The sequence below is a fragment of the Panicum virgatum genome, chromosome 1K (assembly GCF_016808335.1).
Source record: "Panicum virgatum strain AP13 chromosome 1K, P.virgatum_v5, whole genome shotgun sequence".
Lineage (NCBI taxonomy): Eukaryota > Viridiplantae > Streptophyta > Magnoliopsida > Poales > Poaceae > Panicum > Panicum virgatum.
In genome coordinates this window covers 710,461-723,566 of record NC_053136.1, presented here as the reverse complement: position 1 = coordinate 723,566, position 13,106 = coordinate 710,461, and the positions used below count along the sequence as shown (strand labels likewise).

At 46.2% G+C, this 13,106-nt stretch overlaps 2 protein-coding genes across 2 annotated transcripts; both read right to left on the bottom strand.

The window, feature by feature from the left end:
* Window positions 1-609: 609 nt before the first annotated feature.
* Window positions 610-3,325, bottom strand: LOC120669191 (BAG family molecular chaperone regulator 7-like). Its single transcript, XM_039949235.1, has 3 exons — window positions 2,521-3,325; window positions 1,854-2,129; window positions 610-1,024 (listed from the first exon to the last, which is right to left on the bottom strand). The coding sequence occupies exons 1-3, from the start codon at window positions 3,235-3,237 to the stop codon at window positions 812-814; spliced, it is 1,206 nt and encodes a 401-aa protein (XP_039805169.1). The 5' UTR covers window positions 3,238-3,325; the 3' UTR covers window positions 610-811.
* Window positions 3,326-8,654: 5,329 nt separating this feature from the next.
* Window positions 8,655-10,266, bottom strand: LOC120668261 (L-lactate dehydrogenase A-like). The gene is made up of 2 exons (XM_039948349.1): window positions 9,468-10,266; window positions 8,655-9,363 (listed from the first exon to the last, which is right to left on the bottom strand). Exons 1-2 carry the CDS (start codon window positions 10,083-10,085, stop codon window positions 8,917-8,919), a joined length of 1,065 nt encoding a protein of 354 aa, XP_039804283.1. The 5' UTR covers window positions 10,086-10,266; the 3' UTR covers window positions 8,655-8,916.
* Window positions 10,267-13,106: the final 2,840 nt, after the last annotated feature.

Genomic DNA, 13,106 nt, shown 5'->3' with positions numbered 1-13,106 from the left:
TTCCTTTTTATTTATCAACTAACTACCGTATTTTGTAAATCAAAGTAGCAAGTGGAAAGAAGGCCAATGGCCGCCACACAGCTCAAATCAGCTATTGGTGGTTCACACACTTATACTAGCCATTGAAAGAAGAAATACTTGATCTTGATCAACATCAACCTAGGAGAGACTAGATGGTATTGTAAATAAAAAAAGAAAGAGCATGAACTTGGATTGCTCGAGACGAATTGATAATGGAGGCCTTGCTGGGAGCAGATGCTTCTTAAAATATCACTGGGCCAGGACGTTGGGCCTGTCCGCTATTCGATCAGCAATAGTCACCTCTGCTCCCGGATGGATGCTGAATCGTTGATGCCATACAGAAACAGGGCCCAAACCGATTACAATTTCCTTTTTCAGCCGCCACATGCCTACATCCGTTTTGTTTATACAATACAGCAGATACTTCACTGCGGCTTCACGCAATACATGTTTTCAAGGATGACAAAATCTTCGCAAAAAAAGAAAAGCAAAACGATGGGACAACAAACATAGTACCCTAACCGAAATATACAACGCCCAAATGATATCACACCACTGGCCGCCAGCTGATGAAAGGCAACACACCACGGTGATGAATTGACGCCAATTTATTAGAGTTTCACCACCCCATGATGGATGGTGAATTAGTTTACACACATCTCCGACATCTGGGAATAAGGAAATACCTAGGAACAGGTCCAAACATAACATGGATCAGACTGCTACCACAGCATTACAAGAAACAGCATTCTAGCAGTAAATACAACACAAGGTTCTAGCAAACATCTGATCAGGGGTGTGCTAAAAAATGCTCGACAATTCTGACAACATTTTTGACACCATCCCTCATCTCCTTAGGGATGACTCCACCCTCTGGGAGATCAAACTTCCTGCGGCTAAGTGTCCTTGGCTTCCCTGGTGGCTGAGGGTCCACGATCTCCAGCATCCCCTCAAGTTCCTCAAGCATGGATCTCTTGGCGTTGCGGACCATGAAGTCCGGTCCCTGGAAAGGCACAAAGTAATGCATTGACACATGACACATGAACGTAGTGGGATTATCATTTAAATTGTTTCTTCTAGCTTTTCTTCCAGATCAATGATAGCAAGACAGTAACAGGAAATAACTGATTAGGAAATAAGACCCCAAACTGTAAACACAAATAGGACTCTTTTCCCTTTTGCAGGTCATAAAATTTGGAATTCTGTGTAGCTGCGTCCTTAGATTACGATCTTAAACTACAGCAGCAAACATTTAACGGTACAAATAACTGATAGTGTGAGAAATATACTGACAAAATTTAAATTAAAATCCACAAAGGCTAGCACCCTTACTAATAAACCTGAACAAATCACCATGGGATACTACGAAGAGCAAATCTAATCGCACTAATTGTTGATGCCTGAGGAAAGTCATGTGTCCGTCATGGCATATTCTATATATACTCCTACATCAATAATCATATTCACATTAAAAAAATCAACTGCGCCAACAAGAAGTCAACTCTAGGACATGTTTCATATGTTTTGAAGTTAAGGCACACATTCCATGAAAGAGACCATCATAGGGACACTGCAGCAGAGCATGTTAGCATCTCTTTCATCTAGTGTCAGGGATGACATTAATAGTACTAAAAGGTAATTTACAGCACTCTAAACAACATTGCATAGTTCTGTCAGATTCTTGGGTAAACTATAATAAACAGTAGAACAGTTGTCATCACTGAAATAATAAGAAATCGACAACTGGGCATGCTGAATATACACAGAATGCAAGTTTAATACGTATTAACAAATTTATTCCTGAAGTAGCATATAATGGGTGAAGAATTTACCTCAAGGGCGTCAACGGTCAATAGCAGCACAATGATTTTATCAGCGAACCTCTGGCGTTCTTGAGAGTCATGTGCGATGTGGCGGCGGTATGTGATGTTGTAGAAGAAGGACCTGATCTCCTTGAGCTTGGCTTTGGCCACAGCAAGGTCGCGAAGGCATCGGAGCACCTGGGAGCGATGGGCCAGGTGGGCCCTGTAGCTCATCTGTATGAGCAATGCAGCATCTTGTGGGGATAATTCCTTCTTCTTTCCCTTGGCGTGGCTCCTTTCGAAAGCCTTGGGAAAGGAGCATGGTGATGTGAGTGCAGGAGCAAATGGCCAACAAATTGAGTTCTCTATCCAGCTATAATAAGAATGCAGTGCAAGGCTGAATTAAGGGAAACCCTCAACTACGTATTCAGTAACTTCCGAGCCCCAAATCCTTTTTTTTTGTCTCTCTCTATCAACAGTTAGCTAGCACCAAATCCAATCTGAAATCATGGTAAATCCTAAGGAAAAGATCAGATTTCCCACAGATCTCGCAGAGCCCGCAGCAGGAACTCACCTAAAAAACAAATCCAAGCTTACCTGCTGTTCGTTTGACCAAATCTAGCCCCCATTCTGAATTGACCTACCACGCACAGCGGCACAGGCAGCAGTGTAAGTACAAGGCAAAGATCTCACTCACCTTCCTGATGGCGACGCATCCCGCGGTGTTGTCCTCGATCTCGACGGTGCCCTTCTTCTGCTTCTTATCCTTGTCCTTCCTCTCCTCCTTGACTTTGGGTGCGGCCTTCTTGTCCCTGTCTTGGTCGTCGTGCTCGTCGTCGCCGTAGGTCTCCTCGACGGAGTAGGAGTTGGACCACGGCTCGAGCCAGCCCTTGCCCTTGATCTCCTTGGCCCACTTGACCTTGGTGGTGCCGGCGGCGGATGCCTTGGACTCCCACTTCCACTTGCGGTCGAAGCCGTCGTCGTTGGGGGTCTTGAGCTCGGCTTCCCACTTGTAGGTCCTCCCGCCGGCGGGCTTGTCCTCTGCGACCCACTTGAGCTTCCTGCCGCCGGCCTCGGCGGCGTAGGTGCACTTGCGGCGGGGCTGCGGCGGCGGGGCGAGCGCGCGCTCGAGCGCGGAGACGCGGTGGCCGAGCGCGTCGAGGAGGAAGGGGTCGAAGGCGGGGCACGGGGGCGCTGCGGCGGCGTAGGGAGGGAGGAGGAGGTCGAGGTCGAGGTGGAAGGTGTCGATCGGGGACGGGGAGGTGAAGCCGAGGGGGCAGGAGGTGTAGTCGTCGAGGAGGAAGCGGTGGTGGGCGGCCGAGGAGGAGAATGGGCAGGAGGAGGTGGGGAAGGGGAAGAAGGGGTCGTCGTCGGCGTGGAGGTCGAGAAGGCGGAGGAAGTGATCGCTGCTCATGGTGGCCGTTGCGGGAATGGGGAGCGAAACCGCGGCGACGCGAGCGAGATGGTGGTGGATTGGGACTTGAGCAGTGTGATGACGGCGACAGGCAGGGGGGAAGGCAAGGAGCGGCGGACAGGAAGTGACCGCTCTACCCCCGCCCGGTTCGTAGGTTTGGCGCGTGTTGGGAGGGGCAAAACGGGAAGACGGAGCCGAGAGGCTGAGAGGAGTGAGTCACGGAGCTCGCTCGCCAATCCGCCATGGTCATCAACCCATACAGAACAGAACCAATGTGCCTTTGCTTGCTGCTGCTCTACGCTGGGCCACTCAACTTGTGGTGACAAAATAGAGAGCATGGGGACCAGTTGGGCCTGGTTCTCGTCAGGGTTTTCAGTTCTGCCCGGCCCATCATGCCATGCATACTCCTCTTCCACCTGCTGCCTCCTCGACAGGCCCATCTCATAATTTGAGCATTCTCATCCGAAGAGGTGACCAAAATGCTCCAGGTTATTACACCACACAATTTAGATACCCAAGGGCGTTAGCTAGGGAACAGTACTGTTAGGAGCTTACAGATCGCCGACATTGGCACCATACAACAACCGTCATGCTCGGCGATGTGCTTTCACATACTAGTAGGGGAAAAAAACAGAGAGAGGAGAATGGCCAGTTGAAGGGTCACCGAAATAATGGGTTAGCCAAATTGAGTATAAATGCAGAAAAACCAACCTTGAAAAAATAAAGAGGGAGGTGAAATTTTCCTCAGTTCCAAATTAAGTGTTGGAAAAACCAGATAAGGAGGGTTTGGTTGGGGATTGGCTCCTATTTGGGCCGGCTAAATCCGACTCCCAACAGCCCCAACATAACCCACCTCCCGAAAATCCGACTCCCAAGATTAGACAGAGCCCTTGCTACCCAACATTGGTGTCTGCGTTTTCCTGAAGTGCAAGTTGTACATGCAGATCATAGGCATTCTAACCATAGACCTATTGTGGTCTGCTGTGATCATCAGAGCATTAGAATGGGGAGGACCCACCGAGGCAATCATTTTCGTTTTGAGGCGAGTTGGCTGCTTGAGGAGGACTGTGCTGAAGTAATACAAAATACTTGGACATCAGCTTTCTTGAAGCAGTCTATGACTGTGCATGAAGCTTTACAGAGAACGGCTTGTGAGCTTATGGATTGGAATAAAAATGTGCTGAGAGACTTGGAATACCAGATCAAAAAAAGTAAAGAATGAGTTCGAGTATTGGCATAGAAAACCAATTTCACATCATAAAGTTGACCAGGAGCAACTTCTCCGATATAAATTAGAAAAGCTTGAGAATCAAAAGGAGTTCTTCTGGAAACAAAGGAGTCATTGTAATTGGTTAAAACATGGAGATAGAAATACAAGATATTTTTATGCTTTTGCCTCGGAGCGAAGAAGAATTAATTGGCTTAAAAAGTTGAGAAATGAACATGGAAATTGGGTGGAGGGTGAAGAACAATTGAAGCATCTAGTGTTTAAATACTATTCAGCCCTCTTTACCTCGCAGGGTGGTTCTTTGGTGAGCTCATTCCTAAATCAAATACAACCAAGGGTAACTCAGCAAATGAATGAAATGTTGTTGGCTGATTTCGCAAGTGCATAAATCAAGAGAGCTTTGGACCAAATGGGGGACCTAAAAGCTCCTAGGCCGGATGGCATGCCAGCTATTTTTTATAAGAAGTGTTGGCATATTGTGGGTGAGGGAGTAATTAAGGAAGTTCTTCAGGTTTTAAATGGTGGGGAAATGCCAGCTGGATGGAACGACACAAACATTATCCTTATACCCAAGGTAAAGAATCCTACTGAGCTGAAAGATTTTCGCCCTATTAGTTTGTGTAATGTGATCTATAAAATTGTCTCAAAGGTATTGGCAAATCGTTTGAAGAAGATTCTTCCAGATGTTATCTCCAGCACTGAGTGCCTTTGTTCCAGGGAGGCTCATAACAGATAATATATTGGTTGCTTATGAGGTAACTCAATTCTTGTGTAATAAAAAGAAAGGGAAAACTGGTTATGCAGCTGTAAAACTGGATATGTCTAGGCTTATGATAGAGTGGAGTGGCCTTTTTTGCAGGCAATGATGCGGAAATTGGGCTTTCATGACAAGTGGAACAGACTCATTATGAAATGTGTCTCAACAGTTTCGTATAAAATTAGAGTGAACAATGAGTACACCAAAACAATTTCTCTAGGTAGAGGACTTCGGCAAGGTGACCCGTTATCACCATATTTATTTGTTATCTGTGCTGAAGTCTCTCCATGGCGTTGCATGCAGCTGAAGCAGCAAGAAGAATTATGGGAGTTAAGATTTGTAAACAAGCTCCAAGCTTAACACACTTGTTCTTTGCAGATGATTCATTACTGCTACTAAGTGTGAGAAAGGATGAAGCTATTGATGTACGGAATATCTTATCTAACTATGAAAAATGTTCAGGGCAAACCATAAATAAGGATAAATTTGTAATCTTATTCAGTGCTAATGTAACAAATGATGTAAAAGGGAGCTTTTTGCACCACATTGGAATTACAAGTGAAGTTTATAATGAAAAATACTTTGGTCTCCCAGTGTTTATTGGTAAATCCAAAGCTAAAGCTTTTGCATTTTTGAAGCAGAAGATTTGGAGTCATATTCAAGGATGGAAAGAAAAGTTGCTCTCAAAGGCAGGAAAGGAAATTCTGATCAAGGCTATTGCTCAAGCCATTCCAGTTTATGCGATGTCATGCTTTTACCTCACTAAATCAGTATGTGATGAATCAACAACAATGGTTTTGCACTATTGGTGGGCGCAACAAGAGAAGGATAGGAAAATCCATTGGTTGGGAAAAGAAAAAAATAATGAAGCCAAAGAGCAAAGGTGGTTTGGGCTTTCGTGACCTTCATGCTTTTAACATAGCTATGTTAGCTAGACAAGGATGGAGGCTTATTCAGCACCCTAGGTCTTTGTGTGCTCAGATTTTAAAGGCAAGGTATTATCCTGATTCGAATGTTCTTTGTGCTCACTCAAGAAGTGGAATGCCATATTCCTGGAGAAGTATTCTTAAGGGGATCGAACTCTTGAAGAAAGGAATTATATGGAGGGTCGGAGATGGAGAACAAATCGATGTGTGGGACGATCCTGGGCTGCTGAGGAAATCAAACAGGTTCATTAAATCAAGACGTGGTCCAATTCTCATCCGAAAAGTTTGTGAATTGATTGACCCAATTACCAATCGATGGGATGCAAGTCTGATACAAAGAAGATGCAAATGTAATTCTGAAAATTCCACTTCGGGAGGATGAGGAGGATTTTATTGCTTGGCACCCTGATAAAAAAGGTTGATTCTCAGTTAAATCAGCTTATAATTTATATATCTATGAAGTGGAACAGGAAGAAGGAATGCAAGGTCAATCAAGTGGGGACATCACATGTTTTAATTGGAAACGAATATGGAAATACCAAGTCCCAAATAAAATGAAACATTTCATTTGGAGATTGGCCCATAATAGTTTACCACTAAGACAAAATATAAAGAGAAGAGGGGTGAAGCTGGACACTATTTGCCCAATGTGCCACCGATTAGATGAAGATGGAGGGCATCTTTTTCTTAAGTGCAAATGTGTGCGTCAATTATGGCGTGCTCTAGATCTCGAAGAGCTCGACTTCTTCTTGTTAACTGCACGTCAGCAAAACATCTTTCGGAGGAGATATGGAAATTAGATGATGAGCAACAAATTGAAATACTGACATTGCTGTGGGTGTGGTGGTCCACTCGTAACAAAGTATCTCAAGGAGAATGCTCCTTTATTTTGGATGATGTGATCTTCTTCTATAGAAATCATCTCAGAGACTTTAAGGATTGTATGAATAAGGGAAATAAACACGATCAGAGCCCCACTCTCTCTTTGTGGAGACCACCTGAAGGGGATTTCTTGAAGATAAATGTGGATGGTTCCTTCTGTGAAAAGACTGGAAGTGGTGGTTGGGGAGCTGTTGCTAGAGATTGTGAAGGGAGACCAAGAATGATGGCAGTCGGTAAATTGCAGAACCTCCAAGATCCTGTTCAGGTAGAGTTAATGGCTGTCACTAATGCCTTGAAGATTGCTACAGATCTTGGCATGGGCAGAATTATCCTAGAGACAGATTGTCAAAATATGAAGACTTCCTTGTTAGAAGAAGAGATGGATAATGGCATCAATGCAGTTGTAGTTAGGGAAGCAAGAATGTTACTTTTTCTGAACTTTGATGTATAATGTATTGTCCAAGGGGTTGTAACCATTTAGCGCATCAACTAGCCCAGTTGGGTGCTTCTCTGGAGTCATCCGATAATGTTTGTGTTTGGCTTGATGACTTCCCAGGGCTTGTTTCGGACATTGTAACCAGCGACTGTGCTGGTCTAGTTGTCTAATGAAAGTTTGTTGTTTCCCTTTCAAAAAAAAAATCCGACTCCCAACCTCATGGGCTGTTATTTATGGGCTCTATCTCTAAAGGGCTATTATGGATTGGATTCTAGATGTGGCCCAAGAAAGAAAGGGTTCCCCCAGTTAAATTATTTATTCGGAAAGGGTTGTAGCCTAGTGGTTACAAGAGCCTCAGTAGCACCTGAGGTCCTGGGTTCGACTCCCCATGAAAGCGAATATTTTGGAATTTAACGGTGTTGTGCATTCAGTGGTAAGCGACGTTCCCGTCAACAGTGAGGCGTCTATGGTGACTTCGTCAGTCTCGAGGATTTGCCGGCTCAGTATTTGAAGATGCTCATAGAGGTAGGGTTTTCGTACGTATGTTCATAGGGGCGTGAGTGTGCGTGCATTGTGAGTGTTGGAGTTGTACTGTGTGATCTAAAAAAAAGTTAAATTATTTATTTACAGAGACTACAATATGACCAAATGCATTCATGATAATATTCTGTGTTTTTGTTGATTTTTTTTCATCATTTGCATCTGTAGGCTTAACTGAAATTACATTTGTGTCATCTAGGTGATATGGATTCAGTTCCAGAAATTGTGGTGGACAGTCGTGATAGTAGTTTAGTAGCAGACCAGTCAAGTCGATCTTCCAAGAGAAGGGCTCGAGTCTGGAAATTTATTGATTCAAAAGTAGTCGATGGTAGAGAGAAGGCGATATGCAAATACTGTAAGCTACATCTGTCATCTCAACCTAGAAAAGGCACCAATCACCTCATTAGACATATATATTGGATTTCACTGTCATGCCATTCCGCAAGAAGATAGAGATACAGATTCTTGGCAACACTGGAGAGAGAAGAGAATGGCCAGCTCAAGGGTGGACCTAAATAATAGCCAAATTGAGTATAAATGCAGAAAACTCACCCTTGAAAAATAAAGAGGGAGGTCAGATTTTTCCTCAGTTCCAAAATAAATGTTGGAAAAAGATCAGATAGCAGCAATGACTACATCTTTGACATGGGGGCTAAGTGCAAAATATATATCAACTTGAGTTTACAACAAGCTAAGCATACAAATAGAAAACTCAACGGTGTTACAGACTGAGTGAGAGCAAATTATGCATGCATGGTTACATCAACCAATGCAAGCAAGTGTTTACAAAAATTTATTTACCAACATATATTAACAAGTACTGGATTATTAACCGTAGAAGAAGACTGTCATGAGCGAGCTCGCGAATCACACGACGACTCATCATCACATCACCTAGAATAATGAAGTATTAGAGCCCCAGGAGCTGGGTGTTCTCCCAGAGCGTCTTGGCGGAGCGCCGGAGCCTCCTGGCCTCCTCCTCGGTGAGCTCCATGTCGGCGACGCCGAGCACGCCGCCGCGGCCGAGCCTGGCGGGGAGGCTCAGGAACACCTCGTGGTCGTCCGCGATGCCGTGGAAGCCGGTGGCGAGGACGGAGACCGGGTGGATGCGGCGCTGGTCGCGGAGGATGGAGGCCACGAGGTTGGCCACCGAGTAGCCGATGGCCCAGGACGTGTAGCCCTTGAGGCTGATCACCTCGTAGGCGCTGTTCACCACGGCGCGCCGGATGCCCTCCAGAGCCTCCTCGTCGAAGCTGCTGTGGCTCTCCTGCAGCGACTTGAGCACCGGCATCCCCGCCACGCTCACCGTCGACCAGATGGCCACCGAGCTGTCGCCGTGCTCGCCCACCATGTAAGCCTGCGCTCAAATTAACACATGTACCTACTCGTGTTAATTCATTCATGAATATATATGTATATTATATAATTAAAAGTGATGCCACGGCCGGCCGGTCAGCTGACCTGTACGTCCTGGGCGTTGACGTCGAGGTGCTCTGCCAGGAGGAACCTGAACCTGGACGAGTCAAGGTTGGTGCCGGATCCGATGACGCGGTTGACCGGGAACCCCGACAGCTTCCACGCCACGTAGGTGAGGATGTCGACGGGGTTGGAGACGATGAGCAGGATGGCGTCCGGTGAGTGCTGCGCCAGCGCCGGCACGATCTTCCGGAAGAGCGCCACGTTCCGCTGCAGCAGGTTGAGCCTCGTCTCCCCGGGGATCTGGCGCGCGCCGGCGGTGACGATGGCGAGGTCGGAGCCCCGGGTGACGGCGATGTCCGTGTCGGAGACGAGGCGCGTGCGCGGCAGGAACGCCGCCGCGTGCTGCAGGTCCAGCATCTCGCCGCGGAGCTTGTCCGGGAGCGCGTCCACCAGCGCGATCTCGTCGGCGAGGTCGCGCGTCAGGATGGTCTGCGCGATGGCCATGCCCACGTTGCCGGCGCCGATGACGGAGACCTTGGTTAGCCTCCGGCGGTGCGACGTCGGCGTGGCGCCGGCGTCGTCCGCCACCGGGCGGAAGAAGCCCGATGCCGCGCCGTTGGCGTCGAAGCCCAGCTCCGAGAGCGACGAAGCCTTCTTCATCTCTTAGCTTCTTGCTTGTTATTTGGTGCGTGCTAGATTAGCGCTGTTGGTGGCCGATCGATCGAGCTTGTTGGCGGGGGATTTTGGAGCTCGATGGATCGCAACGGGGGGAAGTGCTTGTGTGTTGCTTACTACTTGGCTGCTGCTATAGCTTGGGAGCTGATGAGAGAGATGATAAGGGCTGCTTCTATTCTAGTATTTATAAGCCAAGCCCCTCTGATCGAGAAAGGATGGATGAAATCAAAGCGATCGCCGGGCACGCACCACGTTTTACTTATCGGTCGGTGGTGCCCTTTTCCTTTATTTGTAGGTAGAGCAGTATGAAAAACAGGACGCGCCGTGTTGAAAGAAAATATATGACTCTGTCTGACTCTAGAAACAAAGAAAGAAAGAAAGAGGAGAAGAAAATGAAAGGTCAAGAAGATGTAGCTAGCAGTATTAGCGAAACAATGGGCTTGATTGCCTGTTCCCCACGTAGCTAGCTACTAGCTAGTATGAAGCCGTCAGCCGTACATGCATAGTATGTAGTAGCAACAGCACGTCACCTGGTGCCAGCGTGGATGTGGATCCGAATGTGCAGTGATGTTTTGCGACGCGTCACAGAATAAAAAATAATTCCATGATGAAAGTTTTTTTGCTATATAAAAAAATCAGTTTTGTGACGTTTGTGACCATTTCGTCACGAAAAAACAAACTTAATTGACGCACTCTATTATTTCATCGATCGTACCGTAGATCTGTCTTGCAAATAAATAAAAGTGAGATATTTCATGGATCCGAATGTGCAGTGATGTTTTGCCACGTGTCACAGAACAAAAAATAATTCCATGACGAAAGTTTTTTCACCATAAAAAATCAGTTATGTGACGACCATTTCGTCACCGAAAAACAAACTTAATTGACGCACTCTATTATTTCATCGATCTTACCGTAGATCTGTCTTGCAAATAAATAATTAAGTGAGATTTAAGGTAGGTGGAGTATTAGGTTAATCAGATCAGATATGGGGGCCGGGAGAATGTATCCATTTGTATTTGTATAGGCCGGGCGTCAAAATCACCGAACAAAAAAAAGTAGCTAGCGGCGGTTGATCACAGATGGATCGATATATAGGGCGCCGCTGCTGTATGCAAATCAGGGGGCAGCGCGCAGGCAGGATTACCGCATATCTGATGGATCGATGGAATGCTAGGCTGGTAGTGCATCTGATAGAATTGAAATTGCATTGCAACCTCCCCGCCGGTGGAAGCAATAGCAATGCAATGCCAAATCCAGAGACGGAGCCGCTGGTTTTACTTACTACTGTGAGTGAGTATATATAGTCAGTTTGTGGTTCATCTAACAAGCAAGCACTCACGACCTTTACTATTTTTCTCTAAAGAAAAAAGAGCAAGCACTCACTAATAAGTCATCATGCATGCGCTATATTATATATATGTACGTATTAGTAGGGCCTGAATGTGAATGCATCATTTAATTTATCTCCGGACTTGGGAATGAATAGAATCTCAAGTTGCATTGGGTCTAGCTTGGTAGGCACGAATGCACGACCGGCGGCCTTGTCCTTCCACCTTGGCCAGCACGCGCGCGCTCCATATTTGGACAGCTAGCTAGTTAAATGAAATGTGAGACCACTTTTCAAATGAAGTAGTAGTTAGTAGTGGGCCACTTTAATTTGGAAGTTGCTTGGAAAGGGCGGCGTTGAAACGGCATGCAATCCTGGAGGCAGCCCGCCGGATGGAGCTGCATGCTGCTGGTTTTCTTTCTTTCTTTCTTTCTATTCAATCTCCCTACTTCCTTTGCAAGAAGCTGCTGCTGCTGCTCTTCTTCCCCCCCCCCCCCCCCCCCCCCCCCACCCATTTTAGGCCCGCCGGCCAGTTTTGACCGGATCGATCGATAGAGAGAGAGATCGACCGGAAATAAAGAGACCATCGGTACGTACGTCCTATATATTATTGTCTTATTCCATCTGTCGGTCAGATTTCATGATAAGTACTGTACAAGTTGAACGTGACGTTCCGTGCATGCATGCATCCTGCTTACCTAGCGACACACCTAGATGCTGGCACATAGCTGGACCATACGTACACGCACATATATATGTATCCATCCCTCTCTCTCTCACACACACACACAAACGTGTCAAATTAAATATTTGCTCCCAACTTGTTGTACCATGAAAGTTAAATTTGCTCTGTAACACCTTATGTACTGCGTGCTTCCAAATGCTTATTACGTAGCTGTGAAAACAACATGAGAAAAAAAGAAGATAGGATATTAGCGGAAATCGAATGAACGCAATCACGCAAAGATATTGCAGAATGGGTGAAATTAAAAACGACAAGCAGCAAGTAGCACCTCGCTACGATATTTAACAAGTTTTGGTGGGGCACACAAACGAGCGCTAATGTTAGTGCGATCGTCTGTTCCGTCGCACAAGCCCTGTTGTTGCTGTTGCTGCGAGTGGATCCCAGCACTTACTTGTTCATCTTCCTCCTCACGACGCCGGCCAATTTCGGAGAGCGGGAGTTGTCTGGTCGGAGAGCGGGGCAGCAGGAAGCCCGAGGGTGGTGGCCGATTAGAGCAAGTTTTATAACATCGCCAGCAAGCGGGTGGAAAGGATGGCCAGCCTGCGAGCATTAATGCGGCTGCGGCAGGAGTAGCTAGCAGCGCGGCACATGCGGCCAATAGGAAGCAAGCGTAGCGGCGGTCGGCGGTCGGCGGTGCGGATCTTCAGGAACTGCCGGAGTCAAGGAAGATGGATCCTCGAGACTTGTGCAATAACTACTTCACTGTGCGAACAAAAGGCAAACGAAGGCATTCAGGCAGGGGCGTAGCCACAAATTCATTTTTTTCATTGTTAGGGGCAATAGTGCTAATTTATTTGATAATTTCATCGAATTCAAAAAATTTAGTGTAAAATTTTGAATTATAGAGGTCCCCTAGTGGCCTTTTCACAGCCCAACAGAATCTTAAATTATTTAGCTCAAAATTATATAAGATTAGAACTTAACCTTTTTA